The sequence below is a fragment of the Bactrocera oleae genome, chromosome 2, assembly GCF_042242935.1.
Source record: "Bactrocera oleae isolate idBacOlea1 chromosome 2, idBacOlea1, whole genome shotgun sequence".
Taxonomy (NCBI): Eukaryota; Metazoa; Arthropoda; class Insecta; order Diptera; family Tephritidae; genus Bactrocera; species Bactrocera oleae.
The window spans coordinates 28,578,026-28,605,634 of NC_091536.1; the positions used below are offsets into that span (position 1 = coordinate 28,578,026).

Genomic DNA, 27,609 nt, shown 5'->3' on the forward strand with positions numbered 1-27,609 from the left:
ACAGTAAACCCCGGTTAAGTATCACTCCTCCTTATCTGCCGGTGTCTTGCTGCATCTCACTTTTTTTTTCTTAATTTTTTAAAGAAAACGGTAATTTTTTTTTAAATACATAGAAATAATTTTTTTTGGTACCTCTCGCTTAAGTACCACAATCGCTTATGTACTACAAAGCGCAAAAAATCTTCATCTTTGGTTTTGGCACTTAACCGGGATTGACTGTATTTGTCACACAGTAAGTACGTTCGAATTTTTTGTACACACATTGACTTGGCACTTGCCCATATGCGATGTATGTTTGTAAGAGTGTGTATGGCACATCTCGGATTTTCTACCAACAAAACAATGTTGTGACGCTTTGTCGTCGCGTCAGCTCTTCGACAGATTGACTCTTTGACATAAAAGCAAAAAATGTGTCAACGGAGATTTCACATGAAGTAATGAGTGTACATATCTACATAAAAATACATACAAATGTGTAAACGACATAATATTATATATGTATGTCCTGTTACATATGTTTACACATGCATTTGAAAAGAAAAATTGAAGCATGAATGTGAAATACCGACGGCAAAACACAATTCTGTACTTTTATGACTCCATAATGGTGTCAAGTACAATTAATGAATTATTTTAAGAAATATATCAAAATACTTTAATAGTAATAATTTAAAAGTATTTTGATATATTTCTCATAATAAAGTAAAAATTAATTAACATAAAATAATTTAAAAAATAATAAATAATAGTTCAATAAAAGGGAATATATTTCAAATGGCATATCAATATGCCCAGTTTTGCTCACATATTATATTCTCTTCAATATTCGTCGGTTGGTTATGTTAAGAGAGCGTATGTGTACAGATTCACCGCTGTTATAAAAGCGAAAAATGTTATTTGTTTCTCGTGCATCTGTGGTGAACTCCTTGATAAATTCCTACAAATTGTTCGCTGTCGAACCTGCACCTTCTCATTGTTTTAAGTTCTCTGCTGTCACACTACACCAATTCACATCCACATCACCACATCTACTTACCATACATTCCACACCTACATACCATACATTCCACATCACTACACCATTCACCAACATGCACACAAATACAACTTAACACCGATCACACCACCATGAAGCCATCAGCAGATATATAAGGGACTAAAAGAAGGATCCCGCCCGCTCCTTTTTTTAAAATAATTTTGCCAACGGTGAGTGGAGTTAAAATTAACTTATTAATTAATTAAAAATGATCCTTCGAGCCCTAGTGGACGACACTATGGGTAGTTAAACATAAAAGAGGAAAAAAAAATATTAAAATAACGTGAACAACAAATAATGTGAAAAAAAATATAAAATTTAACAAACAGTGAAAAAAAACAAAAAATTAAAAAAAAAACTACAAAAAAAAAAGGTGCAGTGACAAAAGTGCGGTGCCCAAAAGTAAACAAAAAAAAAACAAACAAAAAAGGTGATGTGACAGCTATTGGAAAAAAAAAACAACAACCAAACCCAGAAAGTGCAGTTATATATAGAAATATATAAATATATATAATTGTTATATGTGTATATAAAGAAATAATATGGACATATACATATATATACATACATACATACATATCGAAAAAGTGAAGTCGAGAGTTCAGTGACCCAACATATGTTCGTACACATACACATTCATATATAACATAAAAGTGGAAAAGCGGCAAAACACATTTAATGTGTCAAAACACAAAAACATAAAATCAAATACTTAAACACAAAAACAAACGGGCGCGAAACCAAAACTCAAAAACTCTAAACGCGGCGCGAAACCCAAAAATATAAAAAAAAAACCAATATTAATCAAAAACGGGCGTGAAATTAACAATAAAATATACATATAGAGCCAAAACACAGGGAGAGAGCTGCACAACAGGCAACAGCTGGCTTCAAGGAAAAAAGGGCATACACAAAAAACCCTCAAAAAAAAAAAAGAAAAAACAAATACAGTCTCCCCAAAACTCCCTTGAGGCGAGACAAAGTAAGTGTATCGTTTTCATTTTTTATTTATTATATATGTATGTTTGGAAATCCTCTATACCTTTAAAACCAAAAAAAAACCGTTTTAACAGTTTGAAACCACGGGTACAGGAAACGTTAACGGAAAATAAAAAAAAAAAAACTCGGAACTAAAAATTTAAGTACTATATACTTATAATAAGTACTATATACTTATAGTACTATATACTTATAATTTTTCCTAATGTTAACGGAAAATTTCAAAAAACCGATACAAAAAACAAAAAAAAAAACGGGAGAATATACTTATATACATATATACTTATATTTACATATACATATATGTATATATATATTATATTAACAAATTATTGATTGTCTTAGTTTATGCGGTTACATTTGTATATATATATACACACAACAACCACAAAATAAAAAATAAAAATTTAAGTATTTACTTGCAAAGAATTTCCGGCAATACCCCTTAGGCTTAATAAAGCAATAAGCAGGACTGCGTAACAAAAAATAAGCTAAAGGCACAATAACAATTACAGCAAAAAGACAAACATACAAACATACATATACAGTGGCGAGTAGAATTGAGTGCATGTTTACAAAACTGACTTCCATCACCCATAAAAACATAACCACACAAGCAAATCCAAAATTTTTTTTGTTTTATTTTTATTATTTAATTTGTAACAAATTCTAGTAAAGAACAATGACTAATTAGAAAAATTCGAAGAGTTTGAAAGAAAAAACGAAAGAAACTCGCATAAACTCAATTTTGCTCGTGTTATGACTTCCAAGTATTTTGCCCTCTCTCTTCTCTTCTCAGCATAAATTAGCCAGATTCACCGTTATATTTGATCTTATGCTATTTTTGATGTTCTTAGTGCAGTTTAAACCAGGGATAATGGGATGCCCAACTCTTTCCAGTGGGAGAGCGCCTCAAAATTAGCGTTTTTTATAACATTTTCCATTGTAGCCAGATCGGACAAAATAATAATTTTTGGGCATTTAAATTAAAATACCCAATTTGCAGTTTCCACACCACCCAGGAGGTATGCAAAATGGAGCGTTACCGAAGTTATTTTTGGGTGCTCGGTTCCCCAGTAGGCCTATATCACCCATTATACATTTATTTGTATAAAAAAACAAAAGATAACAATTCACAGATTAATCCATATAAAATAAAATTAACAAAAACAATATCACTTCATATCACAGATAAAATAAAATATTTAGTAATATAAAAATATACATATATACATATGCCTACATTTAAACCCCAAATTCTAATTTTACTTAAAAAAAAATTTAATTATAATTTTAGAACCTCTTTGTTCTAGCCTATCTGTTTAAAAAATTTGTTTGGTATAATATTGTATATTAAGTTCACTTATTGTAACCACTAAAAAATAAATATAAAAACCTATAGGTGTGAAACACACAAAATTTTATTTTTAAAATTAGGGACAGAAAGTTCTTTATTTAAAAATTTTATTATAAAATAAATTCTTATTCGAATGAAAAGGGCTATAACTATTTTCGGGTCACAATTTTCACAACACAAAAAGGGCCTAACATCTTTCATTTTATTAAAAAGAATGTCTCCTATTCCTATTTTATGGCAATTACTATCGAATTCTTCTAAAAATTTTGTTTCCAAGACTTTTACAAATGCAACAAACTCCTGAGGCGGCTTCACTAAATTGCATTTGCCTATTTGATTTTGATATATGAAGATGAATTCGTCCGAAGGAATTTCATCTCCTAAATAAGTTAATGGAAGGGAGCATGAGTGCATTTTGAAAATTTTTAAATAAAGATAGCCGCAAAAATAACTAAAAGCATTTTCTTTTAAAAAGTTAATTTCTAAAGTACTATCTAAAGAAGTAGTAGTGGTAAGCCTTGAAAATCCTGCCAAGAAAGGTCGTTCCAAAGTGAATCATTGCACACATTAAGTAGAACATTATTACAATGTTCTGAAATTACTGTAGCATCAGGTTCTAAAGGCAGCTCACAGTTTCCTTTTGTTACGATATTTACATAACGTAAACCCCACGATTTCCTAAATAAACTAGAGAAAATGTAAGGCGTTACTCTAGTACCTCCTCTGCTTCTAATCTGCCCAAAAAAATGTTCCAAACTGTCCTGACATAGTCTTCTAGTCTTCAAGTATGGAAATCCTGAGTTTTACAAAAATCGCCACAAACGTCTTAAACTGTTTATATTTAATACCCATCCCTTTAAAAAACTAAAATTATTGGTTGTGTTGTTTTCTAACTTATCTACGACCCGAATAGTTTTTAAAATTCTTTCGGCCTCATCTAAAAACTCTAACTGTTCTGGGGAACCTACAAACACTTTTTAGTGGGTACAATAGCCTCAACGAAACTGCTATTAAAAATGTCAAATAATTTATTAAAAAAAGAAACGAATTCCGCGGTATTAATAAAGCTCCCACTGTTCGAGCTTAAAGCTCCCGAGCTATAAAGGGACAACATACCAGAAGCGACCGTATTACTCAATACCTGAGATGCAAATTTAACCTTCATTTTTTGGAAGGTATTGGGATAAATATGAGCATCGGTTAATTTATGCGCACACCGATAACTCGACTTTGAATCGATTTCATAAAAATGAATAATATCCGACCAACTTACGCGACAATTTTTAAAGAAAACCGTATTTTTCAAATTCTGTAAACAGTTGCGACTACTTTTTATTAAATGGGGGCTATCGTAAAAAAAATATATTTCCTTGCCATTAACATTAAAAAAAGGTCGTGACTCTGAAACACCTAACAAATTGGCAAAATTTTGAAAATTGGTGCCCTGGTCGCATACAAAATGGCAAGGAATTAGTCCTATATTTTGGAGTTGAATAATGACTTCAATAATATATTTCTTGAGGACATCCCCTTTGCAGGCTCCTTTCACGAAAAAATAAGCTAATGGGTGGGACCAAAGCTCCCCACCTATACCTTGCACCATTATGGTCATTGCAGTTGTGGCTAATCTCGAAGTGCGATTTTCATCGCTATAATCTTCAATACCTATTATCCTATCAAATTTCCTATCATACTGCAAATGACATTTCAGTGACGTTTCATCGCATGAAATCGACACGAACTTTTGTTCAAAAGAGAATCCCCTACTCCTAATCTCTAACGATTTTATGCGGCTTTGGGTGCAACCTGGGAAACGAGGCCAGTCGGTAACAAAATTTTCCAAAGTACTTAACTCATTAAATCTTTCAGAAACACCTAAACGTCTGAGCCAACAATTACGCCTATTAAAAGAAAAAAATTATATACGTAAATTATAAAATAATATAATATAAAATATATATAATTATAACAGTGCAAAAAATGGCAAAACAAGTAAACTTTTATTTTAATCAAGACGTACCGATATTTAATTTAGTTAGTTATTTTATAATTATCATAAATATTCAACGATAGTCGTTACTTCAAAATAATTTTAGAATTAAATTTAGATAAATCGTAAACTATCGAAACTCATATTTTAACACTTGTTACAATTATTTAAAACTTTTTTGATCACTTTTGCACTTAAATATATTTAAATTGTATTTTTAATAGCACATCCAAAATAATTTATGATATGCGCACAGTCGTTACTTCAAAAAATTAATTTTCTAAATTTTAATATATCGAAAACTATCGAATTATATTTTAACACTTTTTACAATTATTTAAACTTTTTTAAACACTTTTTGGGAATATTATCACACATTTAACACACTTTTTGCACTATTTAATTAACTGATTTTTTGATTTACTCACCTCACTTAAATATATGCAGAACTACAATTTAAATTGTATTTTTAATAGCACATCCAAAATAATTTATGATATGCGCACAGTCGTTACTTCAAAAAATTAATTTTCTAAATTTTAATATATCGAAAACTATCGAATTATATTTTAACACTTTTTACAATTATTTAAACTTTTTTAAACACTTTTTGGGAATATTATCACACATTTAACACACTTTTTGCACTATTTAATTAACTGATTTTTTGATTTACTCACCGTTCGAGATCCGTTCCCTCATTCGGAAAATTGAATATACGTCCTTCCTCGCTGCAGCCAGCAACACACCTCTTCCAATTCACTTTTGGCATTTCGGCTGTAAAATAAAGTTAAAAATTATTAAATAAATGCTAATTTATCTAATAAAAATTAAAATATACTTACATGTACACAAGCTGCGTGCTATTTTTCTTATGTTATTCTTCGAAATAACGGCCGTTACAAATGAAGAGCAAAATATGAAAAATGTCTCCATTCGAATAACAATTTTGCAGGATTTCAATCTGGCCGTCCCTCTTTTACCAATTGCTAAACGTCAGACCTACTAAACTTTGACAGTTGCTTGAGCTCAGTAGGTTTTGACGTTTAGCAATTGCTCTCTGATTTCCAGTGAGAGACGAGTTGGGCATCTCTTTATCTCTGGTTTAAACGGTGTTTCGGGCGAAGCAAAGCAGTTTTTGTGAATTGGTTTCAAATTAAAAATAATTTGTCGATATTTAAAAAAAATGAGAAAATTATCTGAAGAAATGGAAAATAATGTTGTGAGCCTGACCGAGAATGGCTGTACTACGCGGAAAATTTCCAAGAGGCTTGGTATTAGCCAATCGGCGGTGATCGCAGTTCAAAAGAGGCGAAATGTGACTCTCAAACCGCAAGTCGCAGGTCGCAAAAAATTATTGAAGGACTCAGATGCTCGACTAATGATGTCCGAAATGAGAAAAAACAAGCTACTGACACCAAAGGGTGCTTCTCTGGTCATTAACAAAAAAGTTAGTGAATGGACTGCTAGAAGAGCGCTACGAGACATCGGATATATTTCAAGTGTGAAAAAAAACAAACCTGCATTGTCCGATAAGAATATTAAAGCGCGTTTGAAATTTGCAAGGGAGCATCAAAATTGGACCATTGATAATTGGAAACGTGTTGTCTGGTCTGATGAGTCCAAATTTAACCGTTTTCAGTCAGACGGAAAGCAATACTGCTGGCGTAGACCCGGAGAACGTATACAAAGACACCACGTAAAACAAACTGTTAAACATGGCGGTGGAAATATTATGGTTTGGGGATGCTTTACATAGTGGCATGTTGGTCCTCTTCGTTTAGTAGATGGTATCATGCGAAAAGAGGACTATCTTCAAATTCTGCAAACCAATCTTCCCAATTTTATTGAGAAATGTGCTTATCCTGAACAAGAAATTTTTTTTCAACACGATGGGGATCCGAAGCACACAGCAAAACTTGTAAAGGAATGGATTGGAAAACAACATTTTAAATTGATGGAGTGGCCAGCACAAAGTCCCGATTGAAAATCTTTGGTCAATAGTGAAAAGACGGATCGGGCAGTAGGAAACAGCTCCAACAAACATGGGCAACCTTTGGGATCGTGTAACAGCAGAATGGAGTCGTATTCCGAAAGATATTATTGAAAATTTGGTAGAGAGCATGCCAGACCGCGTAAAAGAATTTCCAATAAGGGTCTATGGACAAAATATTGAAATCTATTTAGTTATTGAACTTTTGTTTAAAGTGCAAAATTGAGTTTATGCGAGTTTCTTTCGTTTTTTCTTTCAAACTCTTCGAATTTTTCTCATTAGTCATTGTTTCTTTACTGGAATTTGTTACAAATTAAATAATAAAAATAAAACCAAAAAAAAATTTGGATTTGCTTGTGTGATTTTGTTTTTATGGGTGATCAAAGTCAGTTTTGTAAACATGCACTCAATTCTGCTCGCCACTGTATATACATTCAATCGGCAAACAATATGCAAATTGCATTTGCCGATAAATCTTATAACTAAACATTCACTTATATTTTTACATATATATTATATCAGAATATAGTAACATAAGCGCAGTCGGTAAAATACCTGCGTATTACAATTTTTACTTTTCTCCACACTCTTCTCTCACGCCGAAAAAGATCACGCGTGCACAGTCACATACATACACACTTGTACATACGGCATACGATCTGCCTACGCTCACATACCCCATATACAGTGGGTACAAATACATATTCTTAATTCATTTAATTATTTAAATATCGATTATTTTTAAACGAAAGCTAAAAACAATAATATAAAACATTCTCAACTAAAAATTGCTTCATAGTCCATTTTGGCAAATATCCCGCAATACCCCTTGTTCTTTGGCAAACAAACACAAGCAGGATTGCGCACAAACATTTCAGCACAATAATTCGTGTATACCTAGGTACAAAGTGCATTGATCTCTTCAACGAACTCTCAATTGCTCAAGTATATAAATACATATCTACAAGTCCACGCATTAGGGTGTACCTACATATCCCTACATAAGGACATAAAAACATAAAATAAATACAAGTTCGATTATTAATAAATTAAAAACAAATACGGCCAGTAATTATAAAAAACTAAATCCGCGTATTTAATAAACTTAATTCGAATTAAAAACTCTTATTAACTAAAAGAGTTTGCGGTTATACACATATACGAAAATTAAAATTAATTTTGTCCAAAAAAAAAAAAACTCTATTTACCTAAAAGAGTTTCGTTACATACGAGCATATAGCGGTCGACACTGAGGAATTTTAAATTTATTTCTTTATTTTCTAAATGAGCTCAGATTAAAAAGAATCCAAAGCAACACAGTCGCTAAAAATACCTAAAATGATTTCTGAAGAAATGAGTCCATGTACACCTGCAGAAGCTACACGCTCAAAGCAAGGTGCTACAAAACAAAAACGGGTGAAAGATATTTCATACACCAAATTTATCTCTGAGAGTGACAGTCTAATACGATACTGCACTCGATTTTCATCTTCGCCGATTCAGGACAATTCTGAATCGGTATTAGAAATCAAAAAGGAAAATCTTGATAACTTCTGGACACGTCTCCAAGCTGCATATGACGCAATAGTAGAATCTGTCGACTCAGATCTACCTGAAAATTTTAAATCCTCGGCTTACGCCAAGTACGAAAACTGCTTAGACCAGTTTGAAGAAACAAAAGCAATGATTTCGGATCAATTAAAATTAATTAAAGCCATTGCACCTGCTCCACATCTGAGAGTAGAGCTGCCACAAATTCAATGTCAAGAGTCAAATTCAGGCACCCACATGTGATACAGAAATCTTTCATGGTGGTTATGAACAATGGCCGTCCTTCCGGGACATGTTTACAGCCGTTTACATAAACCACCCAAAATTAACAAATGCAGAAAAATTGTATCATCTCCGATACAAAACAAAAGGTCAAGCAGGCGTCATAGTCAAACAGTTCGCACTAAATGACGATAATTTCAATCTGGCTTGGGAAGCTCTAAAAGCAAGATACGAAAATGAAAGAATATTGGTCGATAAGCAAGTAACGATACTAATGAACTTGCCTAAAATTCAGAAAGAAACAAGTGATGAATTTATTAGACTACAATCCACTGTTTCTAATTGTTTGTCGGTTTTATCGACACAAAATATCACAGCTGGGACCCTATTCTGGTCTGGATATGCACCGCGGCACTACCAGAAAAATCGTTACTGTTGTGGGAGCAATCGCTCTCATCTCCACGTGGCAGCAAATGAAAGAATTTCTAACTACCCAATATGAAATAGCAGAAAGGGTAGACAAAAAACTAGTTAGAACTAAAAACGTTCAAAACGACCTCAATAGAAGCTTTAATAGACCCCAAACCAGTAGCAATAACATTTTAAATAGAAGTTTTTTTTAAAAATCAATCGTTCACATCCGAACAGTATAAACAAACGTCATGCGAACTGTGTACAGGAGGGCATAAATTTAAATTTAGCGATAAATTCAAAAAATTAAATATTGTCGATAGGAACAATTTTGTGAGAACAAAAAAACTTTGCACAAACTGCTTGTCTCGTTCGCATACTCTTAAAGAGTGTGAAAGCAAGTTCAATTGCGTTTATTGTCATAAACGACATCAATCTATGCTTCATATAAATAATTTTTCTAGTTCACCCCCAAACAGCGCAAATACGAAAAGAGACACGGGTTTAGTTGCAACAGCAAATCCCGAAAATTGCCAAGAAGCACCATGCTGCTCAAAGTCATTAAAAACCCAAACGCTACACAGCGAAAATCAAAGTAGAGTACTACTGCCTACAGCAGTCGTCTCCATCGAACACTGAGGAGAACTGTTTAAACTTAGGGCCTTAATAGACCAAGGATCTTTCATAGCGTCTAGGCCCCAAAATAGGCTACAACTGCCAACAAAACTATACTTCCCATTACCTTAATTTCCCCCAAAGCGGATAAGCACATACAAGCAGAAGCTATAGTCTTACCGCAACTTACAAATTTGCTTCCAAGCTATCACATAAATAGCAAGCATTGGCAAAAGGTTTCACACCTAAACCCAACTGCAACACTCCCGCTCAAATAGACCTTCTATTAGGCAGCGATCTCATACCACAGATAATACTCGAAGGTATTGAGAAAATTTCAAATACACTATTGGCACAAAATACTTTTTGGGTGGATCCTAAGTGGACTAGAGGAAATCTCAAACGAATACCTCAATTCACAATTAAAGAAATTTTGGGAGTTAGAAGAGCTCCCCCCCATATCAATCACAACCCCTGAAGATCAGTATTGTGAAGACTTTTACAAAGCCACAACTACTAGATCAGATAACGGTCGGTACGTCGTACGACTGCCACTAAAACAACAATTTCCTAACACACTCGCCTTAGGTCACTCTCGCACCTCTGCAATACAGCAGTTTTTAAGTATGGAAAAAAACTTACTTAAACAAGTAAGGAAGGGCTAAGTTCGGATGTAACCGAACATTTTATACTCTCGCAAAGTCAAATGGTATACTCGTTTGAGATTTCTTTGTGGATTGACTGATATTTTCGGTAGAAGGTCAACTATAGGCACTGGGGTCCACATATTTAGTACTTAGGGGTTTGAACAGTTTTGGTTCGATTTAGACAATTTTTGGCCGCAAGGTGGCATACTTTAATTGCATTATTCACGCAAAGTTTTACCCCGATATAATCATTGTTACCTGATTTGCATAGTGGAAAGTGAAAGAATCAGATGGAATTGAAAATGGTGTTACATGGGAAGTAAGCGTGGTTGTAGTCCGATTTCGCCCATTTTCACACTATGAGATAGAAACATGAAAAGAACGTTATGCACCTAATTTGGTTGAAATCGGTTGAGCAGATCTCAAGATATGGGTTTTCACCTAAAAGTGGGCTGTGCCACGCCCACTGACAAATTTTGAACGCGGTTCGTATAAAGCCAATTTATACCATCTCAGAGATAAAATTTAATGTCTCTGGCGTGTTTAGTGCTTGATTTATCGCGCTTTTAGTAGTTTTTAACAGTACCGTTATATGGGGAGTGGGCGGAGTTGCCACCCGATATCAACTATTTTCACACCGTCAATAGAAGTGCTACAAACATTTGTTTCCAGTGAATTTTGTTATTATAGCGTTAGCGGTTTAGGAGATATGCACATTAAACCTTTTAGAGGCGGGACCACTCCCACTTTTTAAAAAAAAATTTTAACTGCAGATGCCCCTCCCTAATGTGATCCTGTGTACCAAATAACAGTCTTGTATCTTATTGCGGAGCTTAGTTATGGCAAGTTATTTGATTTTGATTAATGGCGTTTTGTGGGCGTGGCAGTGGTCCGATTACGCCCATCTGCAATACCAACCGTCTCACGGTACCATGAAACATGTCTACAAAGTTTCATAAAGATATCTCAATTTTTACTCAAGTTAGAGCTTGCACGGACGGACGGACAGACGGACGGACGGACAGACAGTCACCCGGATTTCAACTCGTCTCTTCATCCTGATCATTTATATATATATAACCCTATATCTAACTCGATTAGTTTTAGGTGATACAAACAACCGTTAGGTGAACAAAACTATTATACTCTGTAGCAACAGGTTGCGAGAGTATAAAAAGGTGAGCTTAAGCCAGAATACGATGGCGTGTTGGAAGAATACCTCCATTTAGACCACATGGAGGACGTAAGCCGATGCGAAAAAATCATAAATGGCAAATATTACTCAGTTTACTTGCCTCATCACGCAGTAGTAAAGCCAGACAAAAAATACAACTAAAGTAAGAGTTGTCTTTAATGCATCAAGATCTACTAGCTCGGGGAATTCCCTAAATGATATTCTATTTACGGGACCCACGCTCCAACCAGATTTAATGCTACTCATTTTAAATTGGCGTATATTCAAATACGTATTTAACGGAGACGTCGAAAAAATGTATAGGCAAATAGTCGTACATAAAGACGATCAAGATTTTCAGCGAATTATTTTCCGAAAATCTCCCAATAGTCCACTACGCGACTATAAACTAAAAACAGTTACCTTTGGCGTCAACTGTGCTCCATATTTAGCCATTCGAACACTCCACGAACTGGCAGAAAACACAAAGTCAGAATTTCCTCTGGCAACCAAAGTGTTAAAAACTCAAACGTATGTAGACGATATCCTGTCTGGAAGTCATACTCTTTCACAAGCATACGAGTCACTAGCTCAAGTGACACAAGCCCTCAAAACCGCAAGGTTTCCGTTAAAAAAGATAACGGCGAACCACACTAATATCTTAAAGGACATACCTAAAAAAAATCCGTTGGATACTAATTTCCTTAAATTCGAAAAGGAAAGTACAACAAAAACTCTGGGGATCCAATGGAGTCAATAACTGCATTATCCGCCATAACGAAGCGACAAATTCTATCCTTTGTGGCGAAACTTTTCGACCCCGCAGGATGGCTTTCGCCAGTTATGATACAAGCCAAAACTCTAATACAAGAATTATGGCTAGATGGAACCGACTGGGACGAACAAGTAAAACTACTTCGTTTAGAAAAGTGGTCCCAGTTTGCAAACAATCTACACAATATCTCACAAATACAAATCCCACGATGGGTAAATTATGCCCCAGAGCACAAAGTCGACGCTTCTGAAAAGGCATATTGCGCAACTATATATGTTCGCACACAAAGGGACATTGCGACCACAAGCCACTTACTAGTAGCAAAATCAAAAGTAGCTCCGTTAAAAACAATAAGTCTGCCACGACTTGAACTGTGTGGAGCGCTACTACTAGCCAAACTAGTATCCATGGTGCGAATGCATTTAAACATGGCAAAATACAAACTATATCTGTGGTCCGATTCTGAAATCGTACTAGCCTGGTTAGAAAAACCACCACATGCATGGAAGACGTATATTTCCAATCGAACGTCTCAAATCCTTGACCTAATAGGATCAGCCACTTGGCGACATGTAGCCAGTGCTGACAATCCTGCTGCTCTAGGTACAAGAGGATGCAAACCACCACCCTCTGGTGGAATGGCACCCGATGGTTAACAGAATCTCCCGATTCTTGGCCACAATCGCCCATGCGCAATATAATTGCCCCAGAAAGTCGAAAAATCGACTCTTTTCACACAACCGTGGATGATACTGACATCCTCGAACGATTTTCGTCGTTGCCACGAGCCCTCAGAATAATCGCTTATATGCTCAAGTTCATAGAGCGGCTCAAAATTAAACTTAAGGGAGTAACTTCATTATATTCCCAATGCGACACAGTGACGCACCTAGACTTACAAAAAGCAAAGGTCGCTCTTATCGCATATACTCAAGCGTGCCACTTCAGCCGCGATATATCACTATTGAAAGAATCAAAACTATTGACAAGAGATCTAAACCCATTCCTCGATACGAAAGGTCTTCTTGAATGTGAATGGTCGGCTTGCCAATTCAAGCCTAACGTATAACGAACGCCATCCCATAATTGTACCAGAGAAGTCTCGACTTGCCACATTACTCATTAACTATATCCACATATTAATGCCTCATGCCGAACATCGCCTCATGCAACATATGGTCCGCCAGGAATTTTACATTCCCCGACTTAAGCCCCAAATAACTTCCTCCGGAACGCTGCAACTTTGCTCTGCCTTTCTCCATCACAGGTGTCGATTTTGCTGGGCCTTTTCAAAAAAAGGCGTCCATGCTAGGGTCACTATGATGAAAGGCTATGTGGCTGTTTTTGTCTGCTTTGTGGCTCAAAGAGCTACCGAAAAACAATTTGTGGACTTTATCAAACAAGTCTCACTTGAGATTGTACAAAAGTACGCGCCCCAAGGCATTAATTGGCAATTCATCCCCCCAAGCGCTCCTCATATGGGTGGTTTATGGGAATCAGCTGTAAAAAGCTTCAAATCCCACTTTAAAAAAGTATCTGGAAATTACAAATTCAATTACGAAGAATTCACGACATTATTAATTCGAATTGAAGCCGTTCTCAATTCACGGCCTCTTACAATCCTTTCGCAAGATCCCTCCGATTTCACAGCCTTAACTCCAGGGCACTTTCTCAAAGGAACACCCATTCTGACCATACCTGAGCCAGGCGTGGAGTCGCTATCCTTATTAAATCGCTGGGAAAGAATTAAAATTCTCCATCACGATTTCAGCCGTCGATGGAAAGAAGAATACATAAAGGATCTCCATAAACGATACCGTTGGAAGACTCCTGAACAAGCACCAAGACTTGGAGATTGTGTCCTCATCCATGATGATTGTCTACCCCCTACCGAATGGCGGCTTGGGCGCATAGAAAAGCTAAATTACGGTTCCGACGGTCACATACGAGTGGTTGATCTTCGTACACAAGGCGGAATGCTAACCAGACCGCTCGTGAAGCTATGCTTTCTCCTAACCGCCGATAATTGCGACGCAGCAAATCAAGCAAACAATCAACCGATACTACCGCAATACAATAAAATAATCAAGAAGCAAAAAACCGAAAAACTCGTTAATAACCGTTAAAATAACAAATAACTAATAAAAAAAAAAGGTCGATCAATACGATGACCCATTCATGCCACATAACGTGGCACGATCATCCATATCCTTTATATGACAAATCTGCATAAATAAACAACTCGTTCATACAGATTAACATAGATGTGGATACGCCAACTACTCCCATGCCAACTGTGCGGTCGGCTACCAACGTGCCACGCACGGGGCCTACCCCAACGCCCCGATCTGCAGCTGCAACTGCCCCTACAAGCGCACCTGCAACGACACCGATGTCAGCACCAGTTCCTCGCGGTGGCACGCGACCTTCACCGACGCTATCATCGCCGCCTTCAGAGGCACATATACGATGTCCCATTTGTCGGCGCCCACATCGCCTGCAACATTGTGGGATTTTTAGAAGTATGCGACCATTGCAACGACAGAAAGTTGCCCAGGCACACGGGCACTGTCTAAACTGCCTATCGCACACGCATGGGACTCAAGAGTGTGTGTCCACGGGTCTGTGCCAAATTTTCAGCAGACCACATCACACACTACTTCATCGCACCTCGAGGCGCGACGTTGGTCGGCGACCTACTCTGCGAATCCGCGCAACAGGACCTCGACCCTCAACTCGTGCGGTACACCCGCGAAATGTAACACCACGGCGTCGACAGCCTAGACAGCAACCACGTCGTTCCAATGGTCTGAGCAGCGTTGTGTCAACGTTACAACAGCTGCAGCGACTACTAGGCTAATAATTTGCCTAGGGGGGCCGGGATGGCTAAGTGACCACTCAATCCCCCCTCACCGTAAGACACTGTCACACTACACCAATTCACATCCACATCACCACATCTACTTACCATACATTCCATACCTACATACCATACATTCCACATCACTACACCATGCACCAACACGAACACAAATACAACTTAACACCGATCACACCACCATGAAGACATCAGCAGATATATAAGGGACTAAAAGAAGGATCCCGCCCGCTTTTTAGCATTTCGACTCTCTAGCGATTAGATCTTCGAGCACCCGCCTAAATCGACTCCTTTTTTTAAATAATTTTGCCAACGGTGAGTGGAGTTAAAATTAACTTATTAATTAATTAAAAACTAACAAAAATGCTCCCACTGTTTCATTAAGGTACCTCAGCTACATACTATCAGCAATCAAATGAAGTAAAGTCAGACGAATGTTCGAAAATCCTGATATTAGTTACATGAGGCTAGGTAACATTTTCACCCGATTTGATCCATTTTAGGCACAAAGATACCTTGTGATGAGTAAAACATACTCTCTCATGTTCCTTGAGATAACTCACATATTGGCCGATATATGCGGTATAAAGCCACGCGGAAGTTCAACAATCTTTATATTAGGTATATGAGGGCTATAAGAAGTATTGATCCGATTCAACCCATTTTTGACACAAAAACATACTATAATCGAGAGTCTCATTTATTTATTTTATTATATAAATTTCAATTATATATCTTACACATTGACCAATATTTTCGGTAAAAAGTCAAGGAGTATATGCCAATAGTGCTCTACATATGAATTTTATTAAATCGTTAATTTTCTGGCTCGGAGTGATGTAGACAACAATCATTGCCACACTCTGTCCGTTTTCTATGACACATTCGGTCGCACATATATCTCCAACTGCAACAGCATTCACAGCTAACCAGTTCATTTGTTGCAAATTCATATCATATGTGTATTGACAATATTTATTCTGTCAGTGGAGTTATGGTAGACAGCTAACCCACCAGCTCTTACATTGGGACGTATGAAATGGACGACACAATCGAAGTTCGGCACATCCACAGCTTCTTCATTGTTTATCCATGTTTCCGACAATGAGCCCGTAATGTGAGCCCGTAAACTTTGGCCAGAGAATATTTACGAGAACAGCTAGAACGAAGCAAGTAAGGAGGGGTCAGGAGTGCACTACCACATAATTATTGTGTGAATTTATATATATATTATATGTGTATGTATATTTTTACGTAAATATTATAATATATATTAAATATACCCTAAGATATCAGTATTTTTCTATACAAATTAAGCAATATAATAATATGATATAAATCCTCCGATGGTGGCACGCCATGAAAGTAACGGCGAGCTCTCGGCGGGGGCGGAGCAAAAAATTGAGTTCTGACAAAACGTTGAAAATAACCAAAAGGCAACTTTGCCGACAAACATACATACTAGTAAACTTATAAAAGTACTATATGGAAGTGCTTAGAACATATAAAAGTAATCAAAGATTTCATATGATTGGCAATTTTATAATATAATGTCATATACATTGCATACTATGAAATAAATGTTAATAAAATTTTAAAATCGCTAATAGGCCATGTTGATTCTCTTCTCTGAAGAGAACATCAAACAACATCTTCATTTTCTGATTTTTAGAATTGTCGTGAGAAAGAAGCTTATGGGCAACATACAAATGCGAGGAGAATGGTAGGATCAATTGTAAAATTAATATTTTTTAGTCGCTTGCGGCATTGCTTAATTGGCAAGTAGCATATTGAGGGATATACATACATATGTACATATATGCAAATATATTTGGACATGCTAATAAAGGAAATGCAATTTGGAGAATATTCACATACAAATTGGTCATTTGAAACAAGTAGACGACGATTGCTGTTTGAGTTCACAGATTAGACCAAACTAAATGTTTAGTGTTCGTGGTACAGCACAGCTCCTTATTGCAATTTTACATCAAATATATTATAATATATTGCTTGAGTTCAAATCATATCACATAATTTTTATAAACTTTTTTTTATTAAATTTATTTTAATTTAATTTAAATTTTTCCCTCATTATATAAATGTTCTTCAAAATTTATTTTTTTTTTTTGCTATTCTAATTTTCCTTTATACGCATGCCACAGAACATCTGCGCAGTCATATATTAGCCCTTCCTTTATAAGGTAGTGAAAATTTGCTTGGCACCTTCTTGGTTTAGTTTGTTGAGTTCGCTTATAAAAAGGGTGTAAGTTAGTTGACGTGGTGTAAGTTAGTTTTCGAATTTACGCATTTTCGATGTTCCCGTTTAATAATTTACATTACATTAACATTTCCTGTCGCTTTATCGTTTCATTCGATACTCGAATTACAGCCCAACGAGCGCAAAAAAGTTTCACTTCAAAAAATTTTAACTGCAGATGCCCCTCTCCAACGTGTTCCTGCATACCAAATAACAGTCTTGTATCTTATTGTAGAGCTTAGTTATGGCAATTTATTTGTTTTTGATTAATGGAGTTTGTGGACGTGGCAGTGGTCCGAATACGCCCATCTGCAATACCAACCGTCTTACGGTATTTTTGTATTTTGATAACAACAACCGAAAAAGTTTTCCATGCACGCACTTGATTCCGATCGTTAAGTTTGTATGACGTTATAGTGGTCCGATATCGGCAGTTCCGACAAATAAGCAGTTTATTGGTATAGTTCGCGTAGATACAGACAGACAGATGAACATGGCTAAATTGACTCAGCTCGTCAGGCTTATCATTTAGATATACTCATATATTTTATAGGGTATCCGACGTTTCCTTTTAGGTGTTTTTAGATCTTTCATACAGGAAGAAATTCATTGTAGAAAGCGAATACACATAGTTCGTAAATGAGCAATGAAAATAAAATGCTTTAGAAAAGTCGGTATTTCATATATGGTACACATTTTACATCAACATGTCGCTTGAGAAGGTCGAGCGGCTTCAGTTGCACAAGCTGTGTTTTGTACGCTTTCAATTTAAGATCTCGACGGTAAATGCGCTAAGTCGTTACATACGTCAGTCCGAGTTGCTGTGAACGGCACTGAATCGACTCTCCACGGCCTTCGTGTACACTACGAAGGTACAGCTACGGCTGCTATATTTTCTTCTCTGCGTGCTGTATGTGGTCTATTCGATCGAATATTATCCAAAATTGAATGCTAGGTCTCAAGATGGGTGATGGTGTTGTGAATAGTACGCTCAAAAGGACGATTATGTTAACCATAAGTTGAGCGAAGCGCGCGAAAGATATTCTTTACAGAACGTGAATTTTCGTAATAAAGATGAGCAATTTGTAAACGTTGTTCAGGCGAAACTCTTTTTATGATGAAATGCCGAGCAATACTAAACAAAAATAACATGACAGATTGACACGACTCACGCAGGATATGTCAAAAAAAGGCTATTGATAAAAGTACCTCCACTTGGATCACCCGTTACTTGGCAGATTCGGGTCATATAGACATGGAATCAACGGATTTAATCTTTGAGTTTACGAATTTTAATATAGATATAAACAATGAAGAAGTAAGAGTACCTTTTTACAAGTGGAATTAATTTGCGTGTTTCAATGATTGTTAGTATTAAGGACAGCGAAGAGTACCTCCCCTGGTTTGTGACAAATTTTAAGAAAGAGGCAGCAACAAATTCAATTATTCGACTAGTAATTAAATGGAAATGCGTAATGCAATGTACGAAATCAAAACGAAATTTCAACTTATTCCAAAGTTTATTCTAAAACTGAAATGCCGTTGATTATAACAATTATCCAATATCAATACGTGTATTACTAATGTATTATTTTATTTTTAGCTGCAGTCGTCTAGAATCAATACCTTAAACTGTACAGTCGAAACAGACGAGAAATTTCGACAAGCAAGTACATTTGTCGAAACACTTAGCGATGAACAAATTGTTTATAGAACATTTGATCACCCTATAGGAAATGTGCGAAATATACCTTATGGCGTTACGTACTGCATACAAGGATATTTTCTTCCTTCTTCAGAAACAAAGTATGAATTCATTAGTTATCATCCATTGATGCAATATTATGGATTCACTCTCGATGTAAGTAAATATTTAAATATTGTACCAAATTTAACAATTTTCTGATACTATGTATGCTACAAATTTTCTAATGCTAATACACATCCATATAGCGTACTAAGCATATAACTAAATCAGTTTATGCAACAAGCTATATATTATATTATATTATATAATATTGTTTATAGAATCTTCTTAAATGGAAGCATTATAAAATTATACAGCGCACATTTGTAGTCTACGTATTATAATTAGTCTTGCCATAAGTGCTGAGGGGCTACTCTGTAATGCCATACGCGAAACAATCAAATGCGACAAGAAAGACATTTGGCACTCTGTAATACTTTCGCATCACCATCAATGTTGCCTACCAAATTTCTTTGTTTTGGTTTGCTTAGAGTAGACATTACTGACAGATATGTCAACAAAAGAGCAAAACAAACAAAATAACAAAGTTATAATAGTGTAACTATATATAATATAATTCTGATATAATGTAAGACGAAATGATAGTATTCATAAATTATTTCGTATAAAAAATTGTACTTGGTATCTTCAGTTTTGTGCAAAATTTTCGTCTGAGCAAAGACGCATTTATGTAATTGTTATTGAAGTGAAAAGATAAGATTGTTATTTTTTTGAAAAGATAAGGAGAGAATTAAAAGTCTCTCGCATATCTACCAGCAGGTCTCAAATTTTAAAACTTGCGGCCTTATTGAAGCACACAGGATAGCTATCAACATTTAATTGATCAAGCTTTACATACATTGAGGACGGACACAACAAACTGTTTCAAGTTGCATCGTAGAAGTTTGCAACGTAATTGAAAAAGTTTTATTTCCAAAACACATATCATTACAAATAACAACCGAAGAGAAGGTTGATGCTAACAAAAATTCAACAAAATGTGTGGTATTCCAGGAATATAGGTATACTAAATATTATTTATTATTATGTTAGTGAATATCTATATATTACAGGTATACAAAAGTACGTAAGCTGTGTGTACAAAAATATACCACATAAAACTATTATACTCTGTAGTAACATGTTGAAAGAGTACAAGTATAATAAATATCAGTACACTGTGTTTGTAGTTTCAGTTACACAAGATTTCTTGACCAGCAAAGTGCTTTCTTCAAACTAATTTCAGTGTATTAGCAGAGAGCGTTAAAAAATAGAGAAGGCGCAAATGTTAAAAAGTACTAAATTGAGCTTTTCACAAGAGGGAACATTTTTTTTTGCGGGGGAGGGGGTGACAAATGCCTTCCGCATCATCAGTGCTGTCGTCACAGCAACGGTATGTGCCACTTGCAGGTCACTAAAAACCCCCCTTCTAGGGAAGCGTCGCCCACCCTGGAACCGCGTTTGCATTACTTCAGGGTGGCATTCCATTGTTTTTATTGAGAGATTTACATCTACGCACCTGCATCCAGGTCCCGCTTTTTGCTCCGTAGCAAAGTTTCTGCGAATTTCTGGATAATAGCCCAGTTAGGTTTGCTCTCCACCATGACGCTGATTAAGTTGTTCGCGCTTATTGGACCGACCAGGTCTTCTACGGCGGTACGTTCCCTTTGCCATCGCTCACATTTAAAGAATGTGTGTTCAGCGTTGTCTTCAGTCGAGTCGTTGTTAAGGCAGCCGGCTCTTGGACTTTTCCCTTTCTGTAGAGGTACTTTAAGTCTGACCGTCCATCTGCCGCGACTCTCATTCTCCCATCTTCGTTGCCATGCTGATATCGTGTCTTTCTTTATTTGGTCTAATGCGCTCTTGTTGTATTCAGACATTTTATTTAGCTCCCACAGCTTTTTCCTTTCGTATGCCAGAAGGTCAATTGGGGCATTTCCGCTTATAACTAATATTGCATCACCTGACACCGTTCGGTAAGTTGATGCAACTCTGAGGGCGGCGGTGCGGTGTGCACTAGCAAATAATTTACGCCGGTTTTCCTTTTTTAACACACCTGCCCAAATCTCTGCTCCGTATAATAGGACGCTGATGGTCGTGGACATTAGAAGCTTTCTCTTTTCTTGGCTGGCCATTAGTCTGCTAAGTTGGGAGGTGATTTTCGCTGCCTTTCCTGCGGCGTGCTGAATTTGTACCCAGAAAGCTAATCTGGGGTCCAATTTTACGCCTAGGTACTTCACCGATTTTTGTGTCCTTAGAGTATCCGCAATCGTTTGCATACTTATTTCGAGAGGTATGTGCTTATTTGTTAGCAGTAGTAGTTCTGTTTTCTCCATAGCGAGCTGGAGGTTGTGTGAGTCAAGCCATGCTTGTGTCCGTATGTCGTCCGCGTAGCCAATTAGATAAGATTCGTCTGGCATGTCGAGTTTTGGTATGGCGTCGTAGCTGATGTTCCACAAGTCTGGGCCTAAAATGGATCTTTATGCAGCTCCTGACGTAACCGCTATTTGTCGTGATCCCTCTCTAGTTTGGTTCAGCAGATATCTATTGCTGAGGTAGCTCCGCACCACAGCTCTAAGGTAGTTGGGGATTTTAAATCTTTTTTCAAAAGCGTCGGGGCGGAGCCAAAAATGGAGTTCTGACAAAACGTTGGCAAAAACCAAACGACAACTTTGCCGACAAACACATACATACGGCCTCGCATTCATATTGACGCCGAATTTCGCGCATCGTGGCGGAGTTGACAATATTTGTTTGAATGCACAATTTTGGGACAATGTCAGTCGGCTATGTTGTCGCGTTTGTCGTTTTTGCAGTGCTTTGCTATTGAAAATTGGCTTTGCTCTTTTGAAATACTACGACAACCGATTGGGCTGCATTTTCATGCCGTTGAATTTAGATAAAATGGGCTTAATCGAAAAACTATAAAATAATGGTAATAAGTAAACATATAATAGTACTATATGCAGTGTGCTTAGTATTCTAGATATATAGAAGTAGTTACAGATTTCATATGAATGCCAATTTTATATACATTTTATAAAATAATGTCATATATAATGCATAATATGAAACAAACTAAAATAATATTCCAAATCGCTAAGAGGCTATGTTGCCAATTCTCCTTTTTGAAGGGAACATCAGACAAATTCTCTGGTAGAATTTTCAATTATACAAATTGTAAAATTGAAATTTTGCTGATTCTTCAAGTTCACTGAAGACATTCAAATTTAGTTTCATTCATTTTTATTTCGCGCATTTGCGGTAGGAATTACATATGAAAACCAAATTTGGTTGACCAGGCGCACAGAAACTAGAGCGCAGTACATATTTATAAACGATCGCACATCGTTTTGTAGCATAAGCGCGTTCCTTATGAATGAATTTGTTGGCGTTGTAATATGAAATATTAAAAAAAATAGAGCAAGCTTGCTTGAGTCTTATTGGTCGATGATGGTGCGTCTACTTTTTTTTTTCGCTTGTCCGAATGTATGATTTTTTTACAAAAGACATATTGAGGGGCATACATACATATGTACATTATGTGTACATATATGCAAATATATTAACCCATGCGAATGGAGAAAAGACAATTTCGGAAATTGATTTTTTCACAAAAGGCATATTTGGACATGCGAATGTAGGAAAGGCAATTTCAAGAATATTCACATATAAATTGATCATTTAAAACTAGTAAACGACAAAGATGTTTCAGTTCACAGATTAGACACAGTTTTTTTTATTATTGTCTGTGGTGTTGCTTGTATAGCACAGCTTCTTTTTGCAAATTCACATCAAATATATTGCCTGAGTTCAAATCCTATCACAAATGTTATTTTATTCTTTATTTAATTTTTTTAAACCTTTTTTATTAAATTTATTTTAATTTAATTTTAATTTTTCCCTCATTATACAAAGGTTCTTCAAATTCTATTATTTCTTTTTGTTATTCAAATTTTCCTTAACACACATGCCAAAGAACATCTGCGCATACATATATTAGCCGTTCCTTTACAAGGTGGTGAACATTTACTTGGTTCCTGCTTAGAGTGGTGTAGTTTGTTGAGTTCGATTATCATGAGAAGAAGGTACCTTTTTGACGTGGTGTAATTGAACTTTCGAATTTGCGCATTTTCGACGTTCCCTTTTAATAGTTATTTTTTGCACAGCTAACATTTGCGCCTTCTCTATTTATTAACATTCTCTGTGCACTCTACTCTGTACACTATGATTATATACAGTGGCGAGTACATATAATATTTACATATGTGCACCAGTATACCATAGTACCTACCGGACGGACGGAATTATATAAGTATTTTACATATTAATCCATTTATTATTTATTAATTATGCCTAGATTTAGTAGAAAATCTGTATTACTAAGTCGTCTTCAGAATAGAAGACGTATGAGAGTTCTTCGTGCAAACTCTTTATATAGACAGATACAAGATACTGTAAGTCACGCTAATCGTAGATTAGTTTCCGCTGTACGTCTGTCCGAACAAATCATCAATACAAATCTACATAGAACCCGGCGGGAAAATCTCGAGGTACGATCGTTTGAACAAAATTTAAATACTGTTCAACATAGGGCAAGACGCTTCGAAGTTCGATTTGTTGAGCAAGTTGTAAATATTGTTCAACATACTTTTAGAACAAGGCGGCAAGATCCACAAATTCGATCTGAAGAGCAAATAAGAAATGCTTGAGATCATAGATCTTGTCGAGAAAATCCCGAGGTACGATATGATGAGCAAAGTAGGAACATTAGGGATCAACGTCGACAGCTTACTAGGAGGAATATGAGGAAAAAAATTTTAAATCAGAGATGTCTCCTTAGAGGTAACTCGGTCAACAGGCAATTTGGAAATGAAAGGAAAGTCCCAACGAATCCGACTGACGAGAGAAAATAATGTTATAGAATATGATTATAGTGGCAATTTAACAGATTTGAAAAACATTTACTTCCAAAATATAAAGAAGGGACCTACTGAAATATGTATATGCTGCGGCGGATTATGGTTTTCACACCAAGTTCGCAAATTAAATGTTGAAACTATCGCGCAATTTCAACCGAATGCTGCATCCGCCTTCTATTTAATGCAAAAATTTCCTTTAGAAGATGGGAATTATGATTTTTGCGCTACTTGCAAAAATGTGATTGTTAAAAAGAGCGTTCCAAAAATACGTTTAAGTAACGGTCAAGACTTTCCTGAAATACCAGCTTGTTTGAAAGATTTAACCCCAATTGAAGAACGTCTCATAATGCCTTTTATGACAATCCGTCCGTTAGGATATAAAGGTCAAAGTTGCTGTTGTTAGAATACCAATTTCTGTTAACAATATTGTGACATCTCTACCAAAGTCCTTCGATGAGGCTAATGTGATACAAATTCACTAAAGAAGACGAATGGAATACTATCATCATTATATGATCGATATCATATGCCCCACAAAGATTATGGAAGCTTTGCAATCCTTAGTGAATACCCTTCCGTATCGTGATCACAATATACATATTAATGAGAATTGGATTTCAGAATTTAATGACCAAGAAGAAGTTTCGTTTGATCCATCTGCAGAGAATTCCCGAATGGTTCAATCTTTTCATGCGTAACAAACTTCTCATGATAATCAATCCCTCAGGTAATAATATTTCCACGGGTCTTTTACCTTCAGAGCTAAGTCCAGACGGTCAAGAGACTCTGTTGGACAATATTCCTGTGGAAAACTTAGACTATAACCATTTAGTCATAGCGCCAGGTGAAGGACAAAGACCAATTGACATAATTCAAGACAATAATTCAGAAGAGTTGTCATTTGAAACAATATACGTTGGGCAGAACGTACATGCTCTGAAACAAATAGCAAGATAATACGTTCTCAAATTCGCCGTTTTGATGCCTGTACCATTAAAAAGTTGTTCTATGATTACAAAAAATTAGAATTGCTACAAATTAGGAATAGTACATCCATTTGCCTTAGAAAGTTTTCAAGTCGCAACCGAGTTACGGCCCAAAATTTATCAAACGAAAACTTTATTTAATACTTGATTTAAAACGATAATAGTTACAAGGTTTTGAAAGGCGTTAGATCCTCTTCTGCGCACGGGGAAGCTTAGAGGAAAGAGAAAATCGCTATGATTTGCTAATTAGGGCTTCCAACCTTCTTTATCACTTTATCAGCTGCAGAATCTCAGTGGGTTGAGCTTTTGGTCATCATTGACAATTATATTTCTACAGATGGTTCGGTCAGCCACTTATTCTTTGGGCTATCAAAAGCATTACCACAGTCGGTCTTGTACTAGGGAAATAAGTGGATAACAGTTTTGTGGTTTTGGTGTACCATATCCACCAATGCTTTCAACGCAAATACTGTTACCTCTAACAGAAACAAGTCAAATTTCAGAAAGACACAGGGAAAACTTTTTCAAAATTCAAAACATTTGAAATTTATATATGACTACAGAAGATATTTATAATTTAAACGATTTTGAACATTTCCTGTCTGATAGTAGAATAAATATGTCTTTTGATGACTATTTGTTAGCCCTTAGATCAAGTTTAACAAAACCCAACATTTTTCTAAAAAGATAATTACAAGATCGTTTTATAAACGCTTATAATCTTATGATTTTGGAACTCCATAGAGCAAATATGGATATCTTAATAGAGGAATTTCTAGGCTCTTAAATGAAGATATATCAGAGGTAAATGCTGGATATTACAAGTATACTGTTAAGTAAAAACTTAAATATATATAGGTCACAAATTTATATCAGACACAGAAATATCTGCACAAAAAGTAGTATATTGCTGCATTGGGCTGTATCTTTCGGAAGCAAGTAATGTCGAAATATTTATAAATACCTCTCGACCTAAGGGACGTGTTCGAATGCTAAAACTTAGCGAGGAATTTCAAAATCGACTGAAATATTCGTAGCCGGTATTTTAGACCGTTATGTTCAAAGATCAGATCAGTTAAAAACTCTTTGCTTTGCTGATTTTGCATCTAAGTATAAATATTATAAATCTAGTAGAAAAGCAAAAGACAGTGATCACGAAGAAGAATAAGAGAGGGAAGACGATAATTTACCCGAAAGCGGGGTTGTCATGCCTCTTAAAACGGAAGCGGGTTTGTTAAGAAACGTACCAAACCCTGTATTATTTGGTATAGAAGTTTTAACCCAGTTTTGGCCAGAGTTGAATATTTCCGCGAAATAGTAATGCTTTACTATCCATGGCAGAATGAACAAAAAAATCTCATTGAAAACGATAAAAAGCAGACTTGCATAACATATCGTATTTTAATTGAGAAAAATCAAAGAAAATATGATATTGTTGAGCATAGGAAACTTGAAAATGTTCTAGAAAGTCGTTATAATGAAATCGACTTAGAGGAAGGTGTTTAAAATGAACTACCTATCCTGAAAAATGAGTTCAGAGTTCACAAACTCAAATATAAATTTGTTGGACTTGCATGATGAAGATTCAACAGATAATGGCACTGAATCTGTTTGCAATATTAGACTTTTGAAATTACCCCCTTTAATTCCAGTTGAGAAATTATTTTCTTTAGTTCAAAGTCTAAATACTAAGCAAAGAACCTATTTCAAACATTTCATGCACCATCTAAACACAAATCGCCCAGTTTTTGAGTTCATTGGCGGCGGTGCAGGTGTAGGAAAGAGTCGTTTGATATCTGTAATATAAGGTTGTCAGGTATCTCCCTTCCGCTTTTTTGTCTTTTGAATTTCGCGGCTATGTACAAAGCGCTACAGAGCTCGTATCTGGCAACACTATACATAATTTGAAAGGTCTTGACATAACCTACAAAACAACGCTATGCATGATTAGTTTGGATATTGCGTTCAACAGTTATAGACGTGTAAACATGGAGTTTACTAACGCCGAAATTCGCGCTATTTTAAAGTTTTACTTCGTTAAAGGCA

At 35.8% G+C, this 27,609-nt stretch overlaps 1 protein-coding gene across 4 annotated transcripts in view; it reads left to right on the top strand.

Annotated features, from left to right (window-relative positions):
* Nucleotides 1–27,609, top strand: part of LOC106622153 (uncharacterized) — a 737,325-nt gene that overhangs the window by 476,826 nt on the left and 232,890 nt on the right. For all 4 annotated transcript variants that reach the window (XM_070112913.1, XM_070112916.1, XM_070112915.1 and 1 more), the window contains exon 14: nucleotides 19,512–19,769. In XM_070112913.1, coding sequence (XP_069969014.1) covers nucleotides 19,512–19,769 — 258 coding nt within the window. The remainder of the gene's footprint in view (nucleotides 1–19,511; nucleotides 19,770–27,609) is intronic.